This window comes from Ovis aries, chromosome 12, assembly GCF_016772045.2.
Source record: "Ovis aries strain OAR_USU_Benz2616 breed Rambouillet chromosome 12, ARS-UI_Ramb_v3.0, whole genome shotgun sequence".
NCBI classification, from domain to species: Eukaryota; Metazoa; Chordata; class Mammalia; order Artiodactyla; family Bovidae; genus Ovis; species Ovis aries.
The window spans coordinates 67,453,280-67,472,502 of NC_056065.1; the positions used below are offsets into that span (position 1 = coordinate 67,453,280).

At 40.6% G+C, this 19,223-nt stretch overlaps 1 protein-coding gene across 2 annotated transcripts in view; it reads left to right on the forward strand.

Moving 5' to 3' along the window:
• Window positions 1-19,223, forward strand: part of PLA2G4A (phospholipase A2 group IVA) — a 165,047-nt gene that overhangs the window by 87,812 nt on the left and 58,012 nt on the right. For both annotated transcript variants that reach the window (XM_042229206.2, XM_004013880.6), the window contains one exon: window positions 15,151-15,287. In XM_042229206.2, coding sequence (XP_042085140.1) covers window positions 15,151-15,287 — 137 coding nt within the window. The remainder of the gene's footprint in view (window positions 1-15,150; window positions 15,288-19,223) is intronic.

Here is a 19,223-nt window from a genome sequence, read left to right on the forward strand (position 1 = left end):
TCTTCCCAACCCAGGGACCCAACCCAGGTCTCCTGCATTGCAGGTGGATTCTTTACCAGCTGAACAACAAGGGAAGCCCAAGAATACTGGAGTGAGTAGCTTTTTCCTTCTCCAGGGGACCTTCCTGACCCAGGTATCGAACTGGGGTCTCCTGCATTGCAGGCGGATTCTTTACCAACTGAGCTATTAGGAAAGCCCCTATTAAATGCATAAATCAATATATATCTATAAGCATGCATATTTATCCCCATGCATGTACTCACAGATCAAATATTCAAGATTATTGTAAATTAAGGACCAAATGCAATTGGAAATGAGAGAGAAATTCTGAATAAGGGGACCAAATGTGTACCTATTCCGTATGTGATGACAGAGTATCTACCTGTGTTTCTAGGTGAGTATCGAGGTCAAAAGCCAGTCTGCTGATGCTGAAATGGCTTTGCTATGATAGGAGCAAACTGTAAGATAAGATGCTGCTGATTGGCAGTTTTTGCTAAAAGGAAGCTTGGAGGAGGAGCAAAACCTCCATGGATGTTTCTGTTTAAGAAAAAGTGAGAGACTTCTCTTCAGTCCTTCATCTTGTGGTTGACTATTGTCTCAGTTAGCGTGACTTCCCTGGTGGCTTAGATGGTAAAGCATCTGCCTACAATGCGGGAGACCTGGGTTCGATCCCTGGGTTGGGCAGATCCCCTCGAGAAGGAAATGGCAACCCACTTCAGCATTCTTGCCTGGGAAATCCCACAGATGGAGGAGCCTAGTAGGCTACAGTCCATGGGGTTGCAAAGAGTCAGACACAACTGAGTGACTTCACTTTTTATTGCCTCAGTTAATAAGTCATTGAAGACACATCCTTGAGTACATATTACTCTGGAGTTTCTGGTTTCCTGGGATGTCTTTATGGTCTTGTTTTCTACCTTTTTTCGGCAGTTCTACACCTTCTTTTTGTCCCCAGCCTTGTCCGACACTGTTATATCCTTGGAGCAGAGAAATGGTATTTCAAGTTATTTTTCTTTTCTGCCATTTGTCATTCATTGAGACATTGTGCTAGGAACTGAAGGTGAACAAAGCTGAAATGGTTAATACCAGTCACTTTCCTTGGTGAGGTTTAAAGCCTCGCTGGAGAGAAAGACATTTAAGCAGAAAAAAAGTGATGGAAATGGGTATCTCTGTTAATTCATGGCTCTCAGCTTCATTTGGGAGACCCTTTCTGGCTGTCTCAGTGCTTCCTCACCTTGCTGCTTTCCATTTATTTGCAAATGGAATGAGAATGTTTCTTATTCCCAGCTGCTTATCCACCCTCTGGCTCCCTCACAATGGATAGACTTGCCTGCTAATCTGGGAAATTAAAAGTCATGAGATGATAAATCTTTCATTTCTTGCCAGAGGATTGACATATTCCACAGCCCAGGCTTAGCCTTTGCCACTTCCGTCTGAGTTCAGTAGAAGAAACCACACCTTTTCTTTCCAATTCAGTCACCTCACACCACAGATAGGGATTGCAAACCCAGATTAGGAATCCCAACATAGCACCTTTCCAGTCCTCGCACGACCACTCCCCACCTCTATTGTTGGCCTCGACCTCTGCGTGAACTTTTCGTATAAAAACATAACCATGCTCTAAACTCTGATACATTTAGGAAAAAAAAAAAAAAAACAACAAAAAACAGAACCATAAAAATCCCCCTGGAACGGACATTCCCTTCTCTTTTCTGCTCTGCTTCTCTCCTTATCTTCACAAAATTTCCCAGTTTCCTACACAACCTCATTCTACTTCCTTGCTTCCCTCAGGCATCTGCCCTCATGACTCTACTGCAGCTGTGCCACTGTCCCCAGTACCAAGGAACACGTGCAAAAGGACCTTCTGGCCCTGCCTTACACCTGATTCGATAGCTGCAAATGACTCATGTTTTCTGCTATTTGAAACACTCACTCTCCTTCACTTACTGTCTTCTCTCTCTTTTAAAAATTAGTTTTTGTTGGAGCATAGACGCTTTACAATGTCGTGTTAGTGTCTGCTGTACAGCAAAATGAGTCAGCCATACATACACATCTATTCCCTCCCTTTTGGGCTTCCTTCCCATTCAGGTCACCGCAGCGCGTTAAGCAGAGTTCCCTCTGCGATCTGGGCTTCCCTGCTGGCTCAGATGGTAAAGAGTCTGCCTGCCATGCAGGAGACCCTGGTTCCGCTCAGTAGGTTCTCATTCAGTTCAGTTCAGTTCAGTTCAGTTGCTCAGTCGTGTCCAAGTTACCTATTTTATACATAGTATCAATAGGGCCTATGTGTCAATGCCAATCTCCCAGGTGTTCTCACCCTTTCTCCCCTTGGCATCACTATATCTAGTGTCTTCTCTTTATTTTCATCATGCCTATTTGGTTCCCTTTACCAGATCTTCTTTCTCTGCGCATTATTTGTGAGTTCTTCAAGACTCAGTCCCAAGCCCCCTTTCTCTTCATTCTGCACTTTTCTCTCTTCCATGTTTCACCCAACACCTTTGGGCTGAGATGGTGTTGTTTCTCAGTGACCTAGAACCTCCCTTGTGATCTTCAGCCCTAAATATCGGTACCTCCTTTTGCTGATTCATTCACTTGTGTTCCTCACACCTCACACTCAGCATATCCGAATCTGAACATCAAATCCTCTCCTCCTTATAATTCTACTGATGCTTGTCCTCCTTCTTTCCATTTTTTGTTCACACTGAAGTCTGAATGATCTTTCCAAAACACAAATCTGATTTGATCAAACTCAAGCCTCAAATCCTTCCCCTGCCCTTAGGACTGGCCTCAAAGCATCTTTCCAGCTTCACATGTTGCTGTGCCTGCTGTTGCTTCAGTCATGTCCAACTCCTTGCATCCCTGTGGACTGTAGCTCACAGGGCTCCTCTGTCCATGGGATTATCCCAGGCAAGAATCCTGGAGTGGGTTGCTGTGCCTTCCTCCAGGGGATCTTCCCAATCCAGGGATCTAACCTGTGTCTCTTACATCTCCTGCATTGGCAGGCGGCTTCTTTACCACCAGCACCACTTGGGAAGTAAAGCATACAGCAAAGTGCGGACTTCCCTGCTGATCTAGGTGGTTAAGACACCCACGTGCTGCTAGTTCATCCCAAATCCCCTCCACCCCCTCCACTGAGTACCTCTTGGCTCCAGATCTCACAGAACCCTTTCCCAGTTTGCATTCTCGTGTGCTCATTGGTGCTTCTGTCTGCCTTTGCCTCCCCCATCCCCCTCCCCCCACCCCGCCCCCTCTTCAGTGAACTTACAGCCTCTCATTCTTGAATCAGATCACGTGTTACTCAAGCAGTCTTTGTCATTCGCTTCTCCATCCTTCTGTCTCTCCCCCTGGGTCCAAGTTAGGTCTCTCAGTCATGTTCTTTTACAGCACAGATATGTACATTATCTTATCTGGAATTCCCGCAATCAAACTTTTAAAATACTTGTACAAATTTTCATTAAATGTCTGGTTTTTTTTTTTTCCATTAGAATATAATTTTCACGAGGAGCAGAGCAGTGTCTGTGTTTTTCGCCTTTATATTCCCAGCAGCAGCTCAGCTCCTAGCTTGCAGTAGACCCTCAGTAAATGTGGTGTTGTAATGAAAACAGGAAGGAATGGGGCAAGGCACAACCTTTAAAGAATGACATAGCCATAAGGTACGACAAAAAAGAACCAACTAGGTTCAAGGTGGTCACACATTCGATTTCCAGTGGACCCTGAGCCTTATTATATGCTCATTGTAATAGTTAACTAAATGATACGCCAACCAGCGCCGTGACAGTTGTGAGGCTAACCATCAGAGGCCAAAAAGTGAACCATGGCATCATTCCCGGAAATCTCTGCCCCTTCTCCCAGATAATTGGAATATTCCTCCCACTGATTAGCCTGATTAGTCAGCCCGTTAAAACTAACCACACTCTTTTTCAGTGCTCTCTAGCTTTCTGAGATGGTTCATACTCAGTGGAGTGTATTTTTCTCTAAATAAATCCACTTCCGAACTATCACTTTGTGTCTCACTGATTTCTTTCACAGTGAGACATCAAGAACCTCAAATTCATCAGGAACAGTAAGCGTCAGGGCACAAATGTAGGCAGTGGTTTGGCATTTCAGCCAGGGGATGGGTTCACTAAAGAGAGAGAGCAGGGACTCATAACTGAGGAATATTTGATCAGGTTATTGGGAGGAGGGGGTTTCTCAGGTGGTGCTAGAGGTAAAGAACCCGCCTTCTGAGGCAGGAGCTTCAGGAGATGCGGGTTCAATCCCTGGGGTGGGAAGATCCCCTGGAGAAGGGAATGGCAACCCACTCCAGTATTCTTGCCCAGAGAATCCCATGGACAGAGGTACAGTCCGACTCTAACAAAGAGTCAGACGCGACTGAGTGACTAACACAGACTGGGGAGGAGACAGGTTTGGATGAAAAGATCGCAGTTTGAAGGGTTGAATTGAAAGTCTATGGGGCATGTTGCCACAAAAGTCCAGTGGCCTTTGGTCATGGGTTTTCCTTTTCAAAAGGAAAGTTGCTGCCTCATCTCCTAGGCACTCCTGTTGTGAAAAAGAGTCTTTCTGGGAAAATGAAATTTGGCCTGCTATTCATACATATTGACTTTTCTGCAGCAGATGGAGAATGAGGTAATTATGCTTTTCTCTGGGCTAGTCTTCAAAAATATTAAACTCATGTTTTTGGTAGTCATTCCTAGAATTAGAACTTTTGATGTTTTAGTTGAGATTTTTTTCTCTTGGCAGAAATCATTCACTTAGATGTATTCAGCACCACCCATTCCCATAACACAAGTATCATTTTCCTATTTTGTGTTTCTCCTGGGCCAAGGGCCTCTTAAGCTCCCATTTCCCTTGCTCCCTGCCAAGATCTTCACCTTCGATTCAGTACTGGCTAGGTGGCCTCCTGAAGGTTAAAGGAGCAGACTGCTATAGCAGTTTGTCTAAGACAGAACAGTCCTACTCAACATTGATGCGGAGATGTTGCCTGTCTTGTTCCCAGTTTTCAACAAATATTTTGCAGCATCCAGTTTAGGATACCAATGTTGACTTAAAATGTAGAATGAATTTTGGCCGAAGGAATTTGGGTCCCTTGCTTCTTCTCTGTGTTTCACTTGTAAAATAGAGACAATGTCTCTTATTCAACTAAAAGGATGAGTGTAAAGGCTTGTAAACCAGCCCAAACAATGTGTAAGGCACATCTTGGTTACTTAATACTATAGTAGCACTTAATACAATAGTAGCTATTAAACCAATATGTGGGTATTGCTGTTACATAACACCCCAGGGCAATGTCAAATTCAGTAAAACCTGAGCTTTCCTACTTGGATAATGCTGTGTTTAGTCATGCAGTCGTGTCTGACTCTTTGCGAGTCCATGGACTGTAGCCCGCCAGGCTCGTCTGTCCGTGGAGATTCTCCAGGAAAGAATACTGGAGTATGTTGCCATGCCCTCCTCCAGGGGATCTTCCCAACCCAGGGATCGAACCTGCATTGCAGGCGGATTCTTTAACATCTGAGCCACTTGAATAAGTCAAATAGTTAATGTTTCGAGTAACCCAAGAGTTTCTTCTCCTCAGCACTAAGACTTAAAAAAAAATTATTCTTGATAATAAAAAGTTCTAAAATGTATTGATTTTAGTCATTTGAATGAAAAGTTTCTAAAAAGCATCACTCTTTGCCCAGACTGAAGTGGTTTAAATGCTCTCGTGTCTGCAGCCACTGCGATCAGCTGCCATTTCTCCAAGCTCTATGTATTCCCTAAAAGTAATTTCTCCAAATCATCCCTTTCTCTTTCAACTTTGTTTTCATGGAATTAAAATCTGATAAGTGAGCTTGTTGTTGGAACAGTGTCTCTGATGAATATAATTCCTCCATAAATAAAAAGGGCTGAGGTCTTTCCTGTGAGTAAGATCTGTGACACTTTGTGTGTGGGAATTTTTGTCGTATTTGGATTATTTAAAGGCCAGTTCTTTTAAATGTTCTTGTTCCAAAATAGCTTTTAATCAGATGAAGCTTCCAGATTAGAGTCTCTTATTTGAAGAGAAATGCTGCTTAACAGTTTTCATGTCCCCACATAACTAACTATACAGAGAGCAAGAACTGATTAGGGGACTCAGATTTGAAATTAAAATAGCAGGGAAATGAGAGAAGGAAATTTGTTCCAACTTTCATGGAAGAATAAAGATGGAAATGTTCCTTCTTAAGGAAGAATATAAAGAATACACAGACAGATAGCTTTGTATGGAAATAAGAGTATAAGTAGTCCTTAAGTAATATATTCTGTTATCTAGACTACTATTATGTACTTAAGTTTGTCAGATAAATTAAGTGAAAAACTAGAGAAAGACAAGATTGTCTAGTGACAGAGGGGGAGAAAAAGCCAAATAGTTTCAAAGAAGGAGGTAATAAAAATCAACCTTGGGTTTTCAGTAAGAATTTTTATTTCTTTGTTTATTTGATTTCCTGCATTAAGAATATTCTTCCTCTCACTTCCACCTTCATTATGACAATAGCACTTTCCTGTGTCAATTCCTATTCCTTTTAGTTGTAAACATGGTTGGACAATCAGTTGGAGCTCCCCTTAGCTAGTTTTGAATGGGGTCCAAAACAAGAGAAGGCTCTACAATAGGACTCAGTTAAGTTGTGAGCTGCTCTGCCCCGGGGGCCAGATCTGTTTGTATGTGTGGCAGATAGGAATGCTCTTTGCTGGCTGGGGTAGGTACTTGCAGATGGATTGCAGCACAGGCACCTTGGGTACAAGACCTTGCCATCCTCTTTGATTAACTACCATCCTTCGGAAAAGTAGCTTTTGGCCTGCTTACTGGGCCTTAGTAGAGATTGCATGCTTAAGTATAGGTCACCAAGTTATCATGTGACCTCAGCTGACTGTCATGTTATCTGACCCACCAAGTCATAAAGTTGGGTGTGCGCAGATGCACTCCATCATACTACAGAAAGAAGTTTTATACATGAAATCAGGCTGACCAGGCCCTGAAGATACACATAAATTCCATTAAGTGGTGGCCCAATTGCCCATGTGTCCCACTTTTGTTACCCTAATCTCTCTTTTCCATCCTGCATCCAGAGCCTCATGAGGGAGTCAGTTGACAAGAGGAAAGAACACTAGTTTCTTGTCACAGGTGATTTTGCAAATGTTTCGGTACCACCTGAAAGAGGACAGCTGCAGGACCCCAGTCCCTTTCTGAGATACCCGTGAAGGGAAATCTTCCCAGAGGGCAGAGTTATAAGAGGGCACCTACTCTTTCATTTCGCTTGGGTGGGGAAGTGGCCAGACATGAAATTATATACTGATACATGGCCTTGGCCAATTCTTGGGCTGCTTGGTTAGGGACTTTAAAAGAACACAATTAGAAAACTGATGACAAAAAAGGAAAAGATTGTACAGGAGGTATATGAATTGATCTTTCTGAATGGATGGAAAATAGCTGTATCCTAGGTCTGTGCCCACCAAAGAGTGGCCTTAGCAGAGAAGGATTTTATTGATGAAGTATATAAGATGGACTGTTCTGTGGATACCAGTCAGTTTCTTTCACAAGTCATCTCTGTCATCACCCAATAAGATCATGAAAAAAGTGGCTATCATGGCAGGGATGGAGGTTAGGCTTGGATTCAGCAGTGTGGACTTCCATCTGCCAAGGCTGAACTGGCTGTAGCAGCCGCTAAGTACTCAGTTGGCCAGCAGCAGAGACCAACCCTGAGTCCCCAACATGGCATCATTCCTATGGGTCGTCAGCGGTAGATTGATTACACCAGACTGCTGCCATCATGGAAAGAGCAATGTTCTGTGTTTACGTGAATAAACACTTACTCTGGATTCAAATTTGCCTTCCCTGTACTCAAGAATTTTGCCAAAACTACCATCTGTAGACATACAAAATGCCTTATTTACTGTCGTAATATTCCATACAGCATTGCTTCTGATCAAGGAAATCGCTTCTCAGCAAATGAAGCATGGCAATGAACCATGTCACGGAATTTACCTGCTTTGCCATCTTTTCCACCATCATGAAGTAGCTGCTTTGATGGAATGCTAGAATACCTTTTGAAGACTCAGTTACAGTGCCAGCTCAGTGGCAGTACCTTGCAGACCTGGAATATGGTTTTCTGGGAGGTTTAAATCCTCTGAATCAGCATCCAAAATTGGTGCTATTTATCCCCAGGATTCATGACTCCAAGAGTGGAAGTGGTTCCACTCACTATTACCCCTAGTGACCCACTAGCAAAATATTTGTTTCCTGTCTGCATGACCTTATACTCTTCTGACTTAGAGGTCTTAATTCTGAGAAAGGAGTGCTTCCACCAAAAGTGCAACAATGATTCCACTGAAGTATAATTTAAGACTGCTCCCTGACCTTTTTGGCCTCCTCTTTATTCAGCAGGTAAAGAAGGGAACTACTATCCTGGTGGGGGTGATCGATTACTGACTGTTAAAGAAGGATTGAACTCCGGGAGTTAGTGATGGACAGGGAGGCCTGGCGTGCTGCGATTCATGGGGTCGCAAAGAGTCGGGCACGACTCAGTGACTGAACTGAACTGAACTGATGATGTGGTAAGGAAGAGTATATCTGAGATACAAGAGATCCTCTGTGGTGTCTGTCTGTTAGTATTACCATGCCCTGAGTTACATCAGTGGAAAACTCTAAGAACCCAGTCCAGGAAGGACTGCTAATGACCCAGAACTTTCAGAAAGGAAGGTTAGATCACCCACCAGCTGAGGTGCTGGTTGAAGGCAAAGAAAATAGAGAATGGATAGTGAGGCAAGGGCACCCCACTCGAGTGCTCTTGCCTGGAAAATCCCATGGGTGGAGGAGCCTGGTGGGCTGCAGTCCATGGAATCGCTAAGAATTGTACACGACTGAGCGACTTCACTTTCACTTTTCACTTTCATCCATTGGAGAAGGAAATGGCAACCCACTCCAGTGTTCTTGCCTTGAGAATCCCAGGGATCGGGGAGCCTGGTGGGCAGCCGTCTATGAGGTCACACAGAGTCCAACATGACTGGGGCGACTTAGCAGCAGGCGGTAGTTATAAATACCAGCTATTACCAGATGACTGAAATGAGATTGTATTTGACATGAATATTTCTTCCTTAATTTATTATGAATGTGTGTGTGTGTGCATGCACACACAGAATTATAAAAACAGATTCCTATTTAAGTTATGAGGCATCAAGGAGAAGAGTAAGCATATTTAAGGACTTTGCATTCTTTTCTGGGGAAAGGATTAGTGCATTTCCATTTGCACACAGGATATCTGTATCATGTGCAGTTCAGTTCAGTTCAGTCACTCAGTTGTGTCCGACTCTTTGCGACCCCATGAATTACAGCACACCAGGCCTCCCTGTTCATCACCATTTCCCGGAGTTCACTCAGACTCACGTCCATCGAGTCCCTGATGCCATCCAGCCATCTCATCCTCGGTCATCCCCTTCTCCTCCTGCCCCCAATCCCTCCCAGCATCAGAGTCTTTTCCAATGAGTCAACTTTTGCATGAGGTGGCCAAAGTACTGGAGTTTCAGCTTTAGCATCATTCCTTCCAAAGAAATCCCAGGGTTGATCTCCTTCAGAATGGACTGGGTGGATCTCCTTGCAGTCCAAGGGACCTTCAAGAGTCTTCTCCAACACCACAGTTCAAAAGCATCAATTATTTGGTGCTCAGCCTTCTTCACAGTCCAACTCTGACATCCATACATGACCACAGGAAAAAACCATAACCTTGACTAGCCAGACCTTAGTTGGCAAAGTAATGTCTCTGCTTTTGAATATGCTATCTAGGTTGGTCATAACTTTTCTTCCAAGGAGTAAGCGTCTTTTAATTTCCAGGCAATAGTCCTGGAATGGATTGCCATTTCCTTCTCCAGGGGATCTTCCCAACCCAGGGATCGAACTCTGGTCTCCCGCATTGTAGACAGAGGCTTTACCATCTGAGCCACCAGGGAAGTCCTGTATCATGTTAGGTAGGTGTATGACCTTGTTGTCTTTATTGGAGATTAAGTATGGTTAAAGGGATGCATATAGCTGCTGAGTTGAGAAGGGGTGGACTTGTGATAGTCAATTTTCATCAGTGTGGAGGATGTTTTTTTTATTTGATTAGTATTTATTTATTTATTTGTCTGCCCAGGTATTACTTGTAGCATATGGGATCTTGAGTTGCTGTATAAGAATTCTTGGTCTCAGCATGTGGGAACTAGTTCCCTGATCAGGGATCAAACCTGAGCCCACTGCACTGGGAGCATGAAGTCTTAGCCACTGGACCACCAGGGAAGTCCCTTGATTGATCTTCAAATCAGTGAAATTTGAATAATCAAGTTGTTATCTATAATGTGGGTGGGCCCCATCTAATCAGTTGAAGGCCTACATAGAACAAAAGGATCAACCTTACCAAGCAAGAGGATTCTCCAACAGACTCAGGCTTCACCTGAGTCATCCGCTCTCTTGGTTCCTTACCTATTGGCGTTTGGACTGCAACGGCAAACCTGGACTTGTCATTCTTCATAATTGTGTGAGTCACTTTCATACTTAGATAGATTACCTTCCTACCTACCTACCTACCTACCTACTGGTTCCATTTCTTTGGAGAACTCTGACTAATACAGGAACCAAGAAGGCAAAAGTCTTATATAATTGTTGGAACTTAAAATCTATTAAAACATAAAACAAATCTTTGAGCATCTTCACATTTTATTTTGCAAAGGAGGAAATTAATAATATCCGCAAGCCCATGCATGAGAATAATGTAATCAAAACACAGGGTTTTGGTAAGTAAAATTCATTTCCTGTAATCGTATGACAAAAGTATGAGAAATAGTCATTGATATCATTTATACACAAATATTGGTGCAATTAAGTCTAAATATAACCTAAAATCTCACAGCAACTTCTATTTTTTTCATTTTTTTAGACTTAGAGCCAGGACTAACATCTGCACCTTATAAGTCCCCCATTATTCTTTGGAAGTTATTTCAGAATGACTACCCCTATTAAAACATCCAAAGTTTGTCTTTATTTGTTACATAAAATTGTGCTGGTGTCTGAAGTGATGCATAAATCTGAAATGTAACTTAGGGAATTCCCTGGTGGACTATGTACTTTCACTGCTGAGGGTGCAGGCTCAATCCCTGGTCAGAAAGATCCCAGCAGCAATGAGCCATGGCAAAAAAAAAAAAAAGAAAAAGGAATTTAGCTAAACACCAAATGGTTTCTCTCAACAAGGATTACTCTAATGGGGAAAAGGAAAGAGCATGAATTATGTGCCCATGGCTCCGCATCTCACATTCTGATTATCAGCAATATGGATGCAGATACGGTATAACGTGTGTACTTAAATACCTCCTCAGTTGAGACATGAAAATAATAATCTCCTTTTGAGGAGGTTTCCTAGGTGGTGCAGTTGGTAAAGAATCCGGCTGCCAGTGTAGGAGTTACAAGAGACACAAGTTTGATATTTGAATCAGGGAGGTCTCCTGGAATAGGAAATGGCAACCCGCTCCAGTATTCTTGCCTGGAGAATTTCATGGACAGAGGAGCCTGGTGGGCTACAGTCCATGGGTTGTAAAGAGTCGGACGCAACTGAGCACACACACACACACAAGATTAAATGAAATAAATTTTCTTCGTAAGTCTAAATTTCCTATTTATAGTTAATAAAAATTTTAATTTTATATTTTAAAAATGCATATTCTGTACGACTTATAGAATCGAGAAAGTTACCAGTAGCAAAAATTTTATTAATCCTACCCCCAATTTTTTTCAAAAAGAATTTCCTTTGCTAAGGAAGTTCAAAGAGGATTTCCTTTGCTAAGGTCCCCGTAGGTATGGGGGAATCTTTCCGGTGGAGCACAGTGAATTTAAAACTTCAGAATCTGACAGACCCAGCTTTAAATCCACAGGACACCACTTTCTGGCTTTATGACCTTGGAAAAGTGATGTTTCTTGTGTTTCAATGCCTTTATCTTTAAAATGGCAATAAGATATATCTCATAGAATTGCAAAAATTAAATGATACACAAAAACATAGTAATTCATGTGCCATAAATAAGGTTGTAAATTGTAATCTGTACAGTTCAATTATTTCATTATTTAATTTTTATATACAAATAATATGGCATTTTCTTTCAAATGATAGCAATCCGAATTTTTGACCTGAAAACCTCTTTGCTGCTAAGTGACTTCAGTCGGGTCCGACTCTGTGCGATCCCGTAGAAGGCAGCCCACCAGGCTCCCCCGTCCCTGGGATTCTCCAGGCAAGAACACTGGAGTGGGTTGAAAACCTCTTTAGGGTTACTGTAAAGCAATGATGAAAATTGAGTTACATGAGTCCCAGTTTAGTAAGTGGCTGTTTTCAGAAAATTCCTAACATAAGATTGTCATCCATAATTATGTGCTGGGCTCCTGGCGTGTGAAGAAGGACATCTGGAGAATTGCTTTCTTAGGATTAAAGAGGTCTTACATTCAATTTTCCAGCTTCTCTTATGAAATTTCTCTTTGAACAATATTGTAGATTTTGTATTATATGTTGAAACGAAACAGTGTTACCTGTTACTTTTACTCTGAACTACCTTATTTGTATTGGGCTTAACGTTATTTTCAATAACACAGTGTAGCAAGGAACCAGATCAACAGAATTAAAAGCCCCCACATAATTTTGAATGTAAATAGTCTTCCTCCTTCTACAGTATCAACCCTGACATTTTTTTCCCTTTAAAGTCTTGCCTAATCTTTTTTTCCTAGCTCCCTAGTATAGTCCTACTACTAAGGCTGATCTTTTCATCTCAGAATCACATACCTTTTCTTATTTGCAGCTATTTGAGGTCGCTAAGGGTTAGACATGACTGAACGACTTCCCTTTTACTTTTCACTTTTTCTGCATTGGAGAAGGAAATGGCAACCCACTTCAGTGTTCTTGCCTGGAGAATCCCAGGGACGGGGGAGCCTGGTGGGCTCCCGTCTATGGGGTCGCACAGAGTCGGACATGACTGAAGTGACTTAGCAGCAGCACCAATAGTGAAGTCGCTCAGTCGTGTCCAACTCTTTGCGACCCCATGGACTGAAGCCCACCAGGCTCCTCCATCCATGGTATTTTCCAGGCAAGAGTTCTGGAGTGGGTTGCCATTTCCTTCTCCAATTCATAAAAGTGAAAAGTGAAAGTGAAATTGCTCAGTAGTGCTGAACTCTTAGCGACCCTATGGACTGCAGCCTACCAGGCTCCTCCATCCATGGGATTTTCCAGGCAAGAGTACTGGAGTGGGGTGCCACTACTCTTAATACTGTATTATACTCCATTCACCCACTTTAGTTTCCTATCTTAGCTTTCATCCCTCTCCATATAAGTTTTTCAGAACTTATATATTTTATTTTATTTACAATTTTAAAACTATGTTTCAGAGCATTCCATTCATCTAAGTATACACAAGTTCAAACCCATTTCAGTTGCTTCATTGCACTGTGTTTTCATGAATGAGGGCTTCAATTGGCTTGAAATTTGATGGCCACCACAGAAGAGCTCTGGATTAAGAAATCAGTTCTGGTTGTCCTGCCATTCACTGTTCTACCTCCAGTAAGACCTAACCCCTGTAGACTTCCCTTTCTATATGCAAGAATTCTATAGCCTTTTTGGTCCTTTTAGTTCTCAAAACATGATGTCACGAATGTCTATATTTATCCCACTGGTGAGTGAACACCCAAGCGTTAGGATTTAAGTGCTTGAAACTCAATGCAGGTTATTCTGTGTTTTTAAAGTCAAACTGTTGCTCTATCTAATATCATCTAGTCTCTGGAAAATTTCATTTTACACTCATGAGAAAATGAGAATGAAAGAAGGAAAGGAAGATCTTCTTGTTATTGTGAAAAGACTTTTGACTTTGTGGGCCCCCTGAAAGCTATGCACACATGAGATAAGGCATGCTACCAGGGCCGAGGGTATGACTCTTGACTCAGCTGTGCTAATTATTGATTGCATGGCTCTACATAAGTTTTCCAAATAAACACGCTTGTATCTCAGTCATGTTACAGACAGTCTCTGCCTCTCTGTTTCGCTGCAAGTACTCTTCATTGGCCTGTGCTGCTCCCATTCCCCAGAACAGCCTTCTCCCTTGTCTTTATCCCTCCCTATGGGATAATTTTGCATCTCTAACATCAAGCTCAGGTTCCTCGGTCTGTGAAGCTTTCTCCACCACTCCGATCCTTCTGATTGGAACTGACCACACCTTCTGGACCCGATGTGCTGCTAACCTGTAGCACTTGACTTTAAGGCGTGCTGCCACGCCGAGCGTATGACTCTTCACTCAACTCTGCTACTTATTGGTTGCATGACTCTGCACAAGTTTTCAAGGCCTGGGTTTCCTCACTTGTAAAATAGAAATCTCATAGAGTTTTCGTGAGGATTAAATAAGGCAATGTCTATAAAATATTGAGAACAATTCCAACCAGATAATAAGAGCTCAGTGAATGTTATCTATTCCTTTCGTTGTTGTCATGATTACTATTACATTTCTGCCTCAGTTAAATTAGCTATATTCCCCAGATCCACTGTGGGGATGCCTGAAACACAAAGGCCACTTAATCGGATTGATGAATGACTTAAAGATGGAAGAGATAAATTTTATATGTCATTAAGATGATTGCGTTCTTTTTGATGGCTTAAATAATAACATATTTTTTGAAGTGAGTCAGCATAAAGGATAGCTAAGAATTCTGGATCAAGAAGGCAAGGTGCTTTCTGAACTACAGATTACCAGCTAATAGATCTTATATAGTAATAGCATCCTTTCAGAACTTCCATCTGAAAAATGACCAAATACTGTTTTTGTTCATTTACAGCAATTTTGAAAGGATCAGTTAAAACAAAAAGTACACCCAAAAGCAAGCCCCAGACTGCAAAGAGTCAAGCAAATATAAAGGACTGCTGTTGCTATTATTATTGTTTTCAAATAGGGTTAGTTGGCCATTTTAATAATGTCTGCTTTCTAATAGACATTAATTCTTGATTTTCTTAAACATTATTTTATATTTAACAGATAATATCAAAATATGAATGAACTTATAATCCCTTATTACCAAATGTGGGACATATCAAAATGGAGATGAGCATGACATATTATATGACTTTATTTGATAAATAATCCTGTGTTTCATCATTCCAGGTGCCTGTGGTGGCCATACTGGGCTCAGGTGGGGGATTTCGAGCCATGGTAGGATTCTCCGGTGTGATGAAGGCGCTGTATGACTCAGGGATTTTAGACTGTGCTACCTACATTGCTGGTCTTTCCGGATCCACATGGTTAGTATACATTTTACATCTTGGTTTTATCATCCTAAATGCTTAGCATTTATCTACCTGAAACCAGAAAAGAGTATTTTAAAAGTTGACATTAACTTCAAATTACTGAACTATTCCAGCTTGATGCAGAAATTTGTTTCTTAAAAATATTTTTGAGGCAAATTCATACCTACTGATGCCTCTCATCATCAGTTTGCTCCCTTTAAAGCCATTTGTGACTTAAAATGTAATAGTTAAACTTAAAACAAAAAATAGATCAATTGAAATAATTCTATAGAAATATCTCATAAGTGGAATAACGTACTCCACCCATAATTAATTTAATCTTCCTATAATTTACTGATTTGTAATCTTGCAGTGATCATGTCTAAGTCTACATGATTCACTGGGTATTCATTTTCTTCTTTAGGGCAAATAGAGTGAAATGCAAGAGACTTTAGTAAACAGAAGAAGGAAGACAACTTTTGAATGAATAAATGCAATAAATTTCATTGACTTATATCTGACTAGTAATGAAATTAATCCTTCAAATATATCTAAGTTCAACTAAATTTGGATGGAGTTAAGGCATAATATTTGTAAATATTTGTATACTGTAGGTCTGCCTTTTCAAAAATATATTTGTAAAACATTTTCAAAGATGATACTACGTACCTTTTGGTGTGCTTACCTCACAGAAGCACACTGAAAATCAAGTGTCTTGCTTAGCTGCCTCAAATAAAAGTATCACCTATTACAGAATGGTTTACAAGGCCTTTTAGTCATTCAGCCTGTGGTAAAACTTATCTTTTATAATATTGTATTGTATATAATTATATAACGTAAGTATTATATAAGTATATATTATATAATTGTATTATAGATTATATATATTTATAATATATTATATAATATAAGCATATATTATATAATTACAACATATATATAATAATATATATTATATATGTCTGTATTTTAAAATTTCTATATCTTCTCATTCCGTGAGTTGGCTATGAGCTTCTTCGTTTTTCAAGCAAAGAAAATATGACTCAGAAGTCAATTGATTTGTCCAAATCATAGCAGAGCCAACATAGAAACTCAGGGTTTCCATCCCCTATTTCTGGATTCTTTCAACTCAACCGTAACCTTCTCTTGTACATCTGTCTATTCTACCTAGAGAGTCACATTTTAAAAATCTATAGTTTCTTAAATATTTTGAACCAGATTCTTCAGCTGAAAAACAGGAAGCTAAAACCATGATTGCCATCTATTTTTTCTGTCCCCTCAACATGATTTACCTCTTTTGAAAGAAGGGTGTAGCCCATCATTATTCCTTCCCTTGAAGGAAAGAGCAGGCACCTGCCTGTTTAATGAGTAATATGAATATGATGGAAAAACTTGGACCCTTAGATTAACTTCACCTACTCAGGCATTTTATTATTATTCTTCAGATAATTTTCTTTATCTAATCATTATTCTTTTTAAATCCCTTTGGTCCAGCACTGACTAATACATTGCAAGAAACTTGTCTTAAACTCATCTAATAGAGGAAGACCAGACCTTCAGTGGTATTTGCAGGGTGTAATGGTGTATATTTGGGCTTATTAGAGCTGCAGTCATTGCTTTGGTTACACATTTAGGGACACATCTAAAATCCTGTCAGGGTTCTGAAAAAAGGATAATCAAGGGAATTTTAAATACTACAGCCCAATCATTTAAATATTGTAGGTCACTGTTTTATACATACAGCATTTCTGCTGTATCCATTAGCATCTGATTTCCTCAGATTAGCCTTCTTTTATTTATTCTATTTCCTTAAAGGCCATGTTCTCCTAACAGCTTCCCAGATGGCTCAATAGGTACAGAATCTATCTTCAGTAGAGGATACACAGGAGATATGGGTTCAGTCCCTAGGTTGGGAAGATTCCCTGGAGAAGGGCATGGCAACCCATTCCAGTATTCTTGCCTGGAGAATCCCATGGCCAGAGGAGCCTGGTGGGCTACAGTCCACAGGGTCACAAAGAGTCAGACATGAATAAAGTAACTGAGCATGCACAGGCATGCACTCCTAAAATTCTTACAATCCTTTTTCACCTGGAGACCACGTAATTTCCAAATATAATGGTATCTTTTAAAGTTACTTTCCTGACTTCTGCAGGGAGTCTGGGAAGATGAGGCTGGGAGTTGAGACCTTTCACACATTGAATTGTCCCTCCTTCAGATCCCACGTATCTTGTCCCCCCCATCCTCTCTGATTGCTCTCTCTTCATTGTTGTCTTTTCTGCTTCTACTACTTGTCCCCTTAAAATGAGCTTTTCTCCAGGACCTCCCTTTTGTTCTATTATATTTTCACATCTTCCCTTAGTAATTTCACCACCTTCTACCACTTCAGTTATTATCATCAGCCATTCCATTTGTAGATCTCCAAAACATCCAAAAAGTTAGTGGGCCAAAAGAAGAAGAAGAGGAAAACAAACAATGACAGACAGAGCAAAGGAGCCAAGGATGGGGAATGCTTCACAAGTAGTGTATATTTTCATAGAGCAAAAATCTGTGAGACGCTTCCCTTAGAACTGGGTTTAGAGTTTTCATGGTTTTAGCAAAAATTAAAGTAGATAAGGTACATGAAGGGCACCTTTGATCACGAAATTACCAATAAGAAATGAGTAGAATATGAAAGGAAAAAAGGTGGGCATGTGAACCTTAGTAGGAGCCGTTTACTGTTTCAAGAAGGGGAATATAGGACCCAGGAAATGTTTTTGCTTTGTTTTCAGAATATAAGGGACTAGAGTGTTTATGTGGAAGTCTGAGCCAAAGAAAATAGTGTAGAGGGATCGATGAAAGATAAAGAAACAGATGGATCATGGGTAGAAAGATTTGGGCAGAGACAGGATAGGGACAAGATAAAAGGCTGTCAACCATGGAGAAGACATACTTCTTGAGACAAAAGAAAAAGTGCTCAGGATGGCTCATATGAACAATTTTCTTTTGAAAAGTATAGGCGAGAAGGTAGTTTGAACGAAGGGATTCAGAAAGACTTGGAAAAACAAATTGCACTCTTGTGTAAGTTTTTATATTCTGCTGATACATGACCATTCCCTGGCGCAAGTTAGTTAATACGGGACTATCTGGAGAAGGCTGGGACCTCCCATAATGTTTTCTGTGAGAGAACTTTATGTAAGACATATGTAATGTTTTCTAAAGAGAACTTTATGTAAGACCAAAGCTTCTTTGTAATTGCTGCTACCTTTATAGTAATTATTTCTGAAATGACTTTGGGATGATGGCTGTTATTCATTAAATAGGCCTGAGTGAACTAGTGACAGTAAGCGCTCTCCCTCAGCACAGCTGTTCATCTGGAGTATCAAAAGGGCTGTTGATTTTTTTCTCCTTTTTTTCATTAATAAGTTAATTTTTATTGGAGCAGAGTTGCTTTACAATGTTGTGTTAGTTTTGCTGTACAGAGAAGTGAATCACCTATTCGGATACATAGATCCCCTTTTTATTTATTTTTTTTTTATTTTTACTTTATTTTACTTTACAATACTGTATTGGTTTTGCCATACATCAATAATGTATGTATGTCAATCCCAAACATGAACCTCCCACCTCCCTCCCCACAACATCCTCTAGGTTTATTTCTGCACAAGATTACATTTCTGTATCCTGCACTTACTTCACTCTGTGTGACAGTCACCAGGTGGTCCATCCATGTCTCTACAAATGACCCAATTTCATTCCTTTTTATAGTTTGAATAATATTCCGTTGTATACATATGCTTTATTTTCTTCACTTATTCCTCTGTTGATGAACATTTAGGTTGCTTCCATGTCCTAAATTCCATATAATGTGTTAGCCATACTGTATTGGTGTTTTTCTTGGGCATATGCCCATTGGAGTTTCATCCATCTCAACAGAACTGATTCAAATGTATTCTTTTAACAGCTGAGTAATAC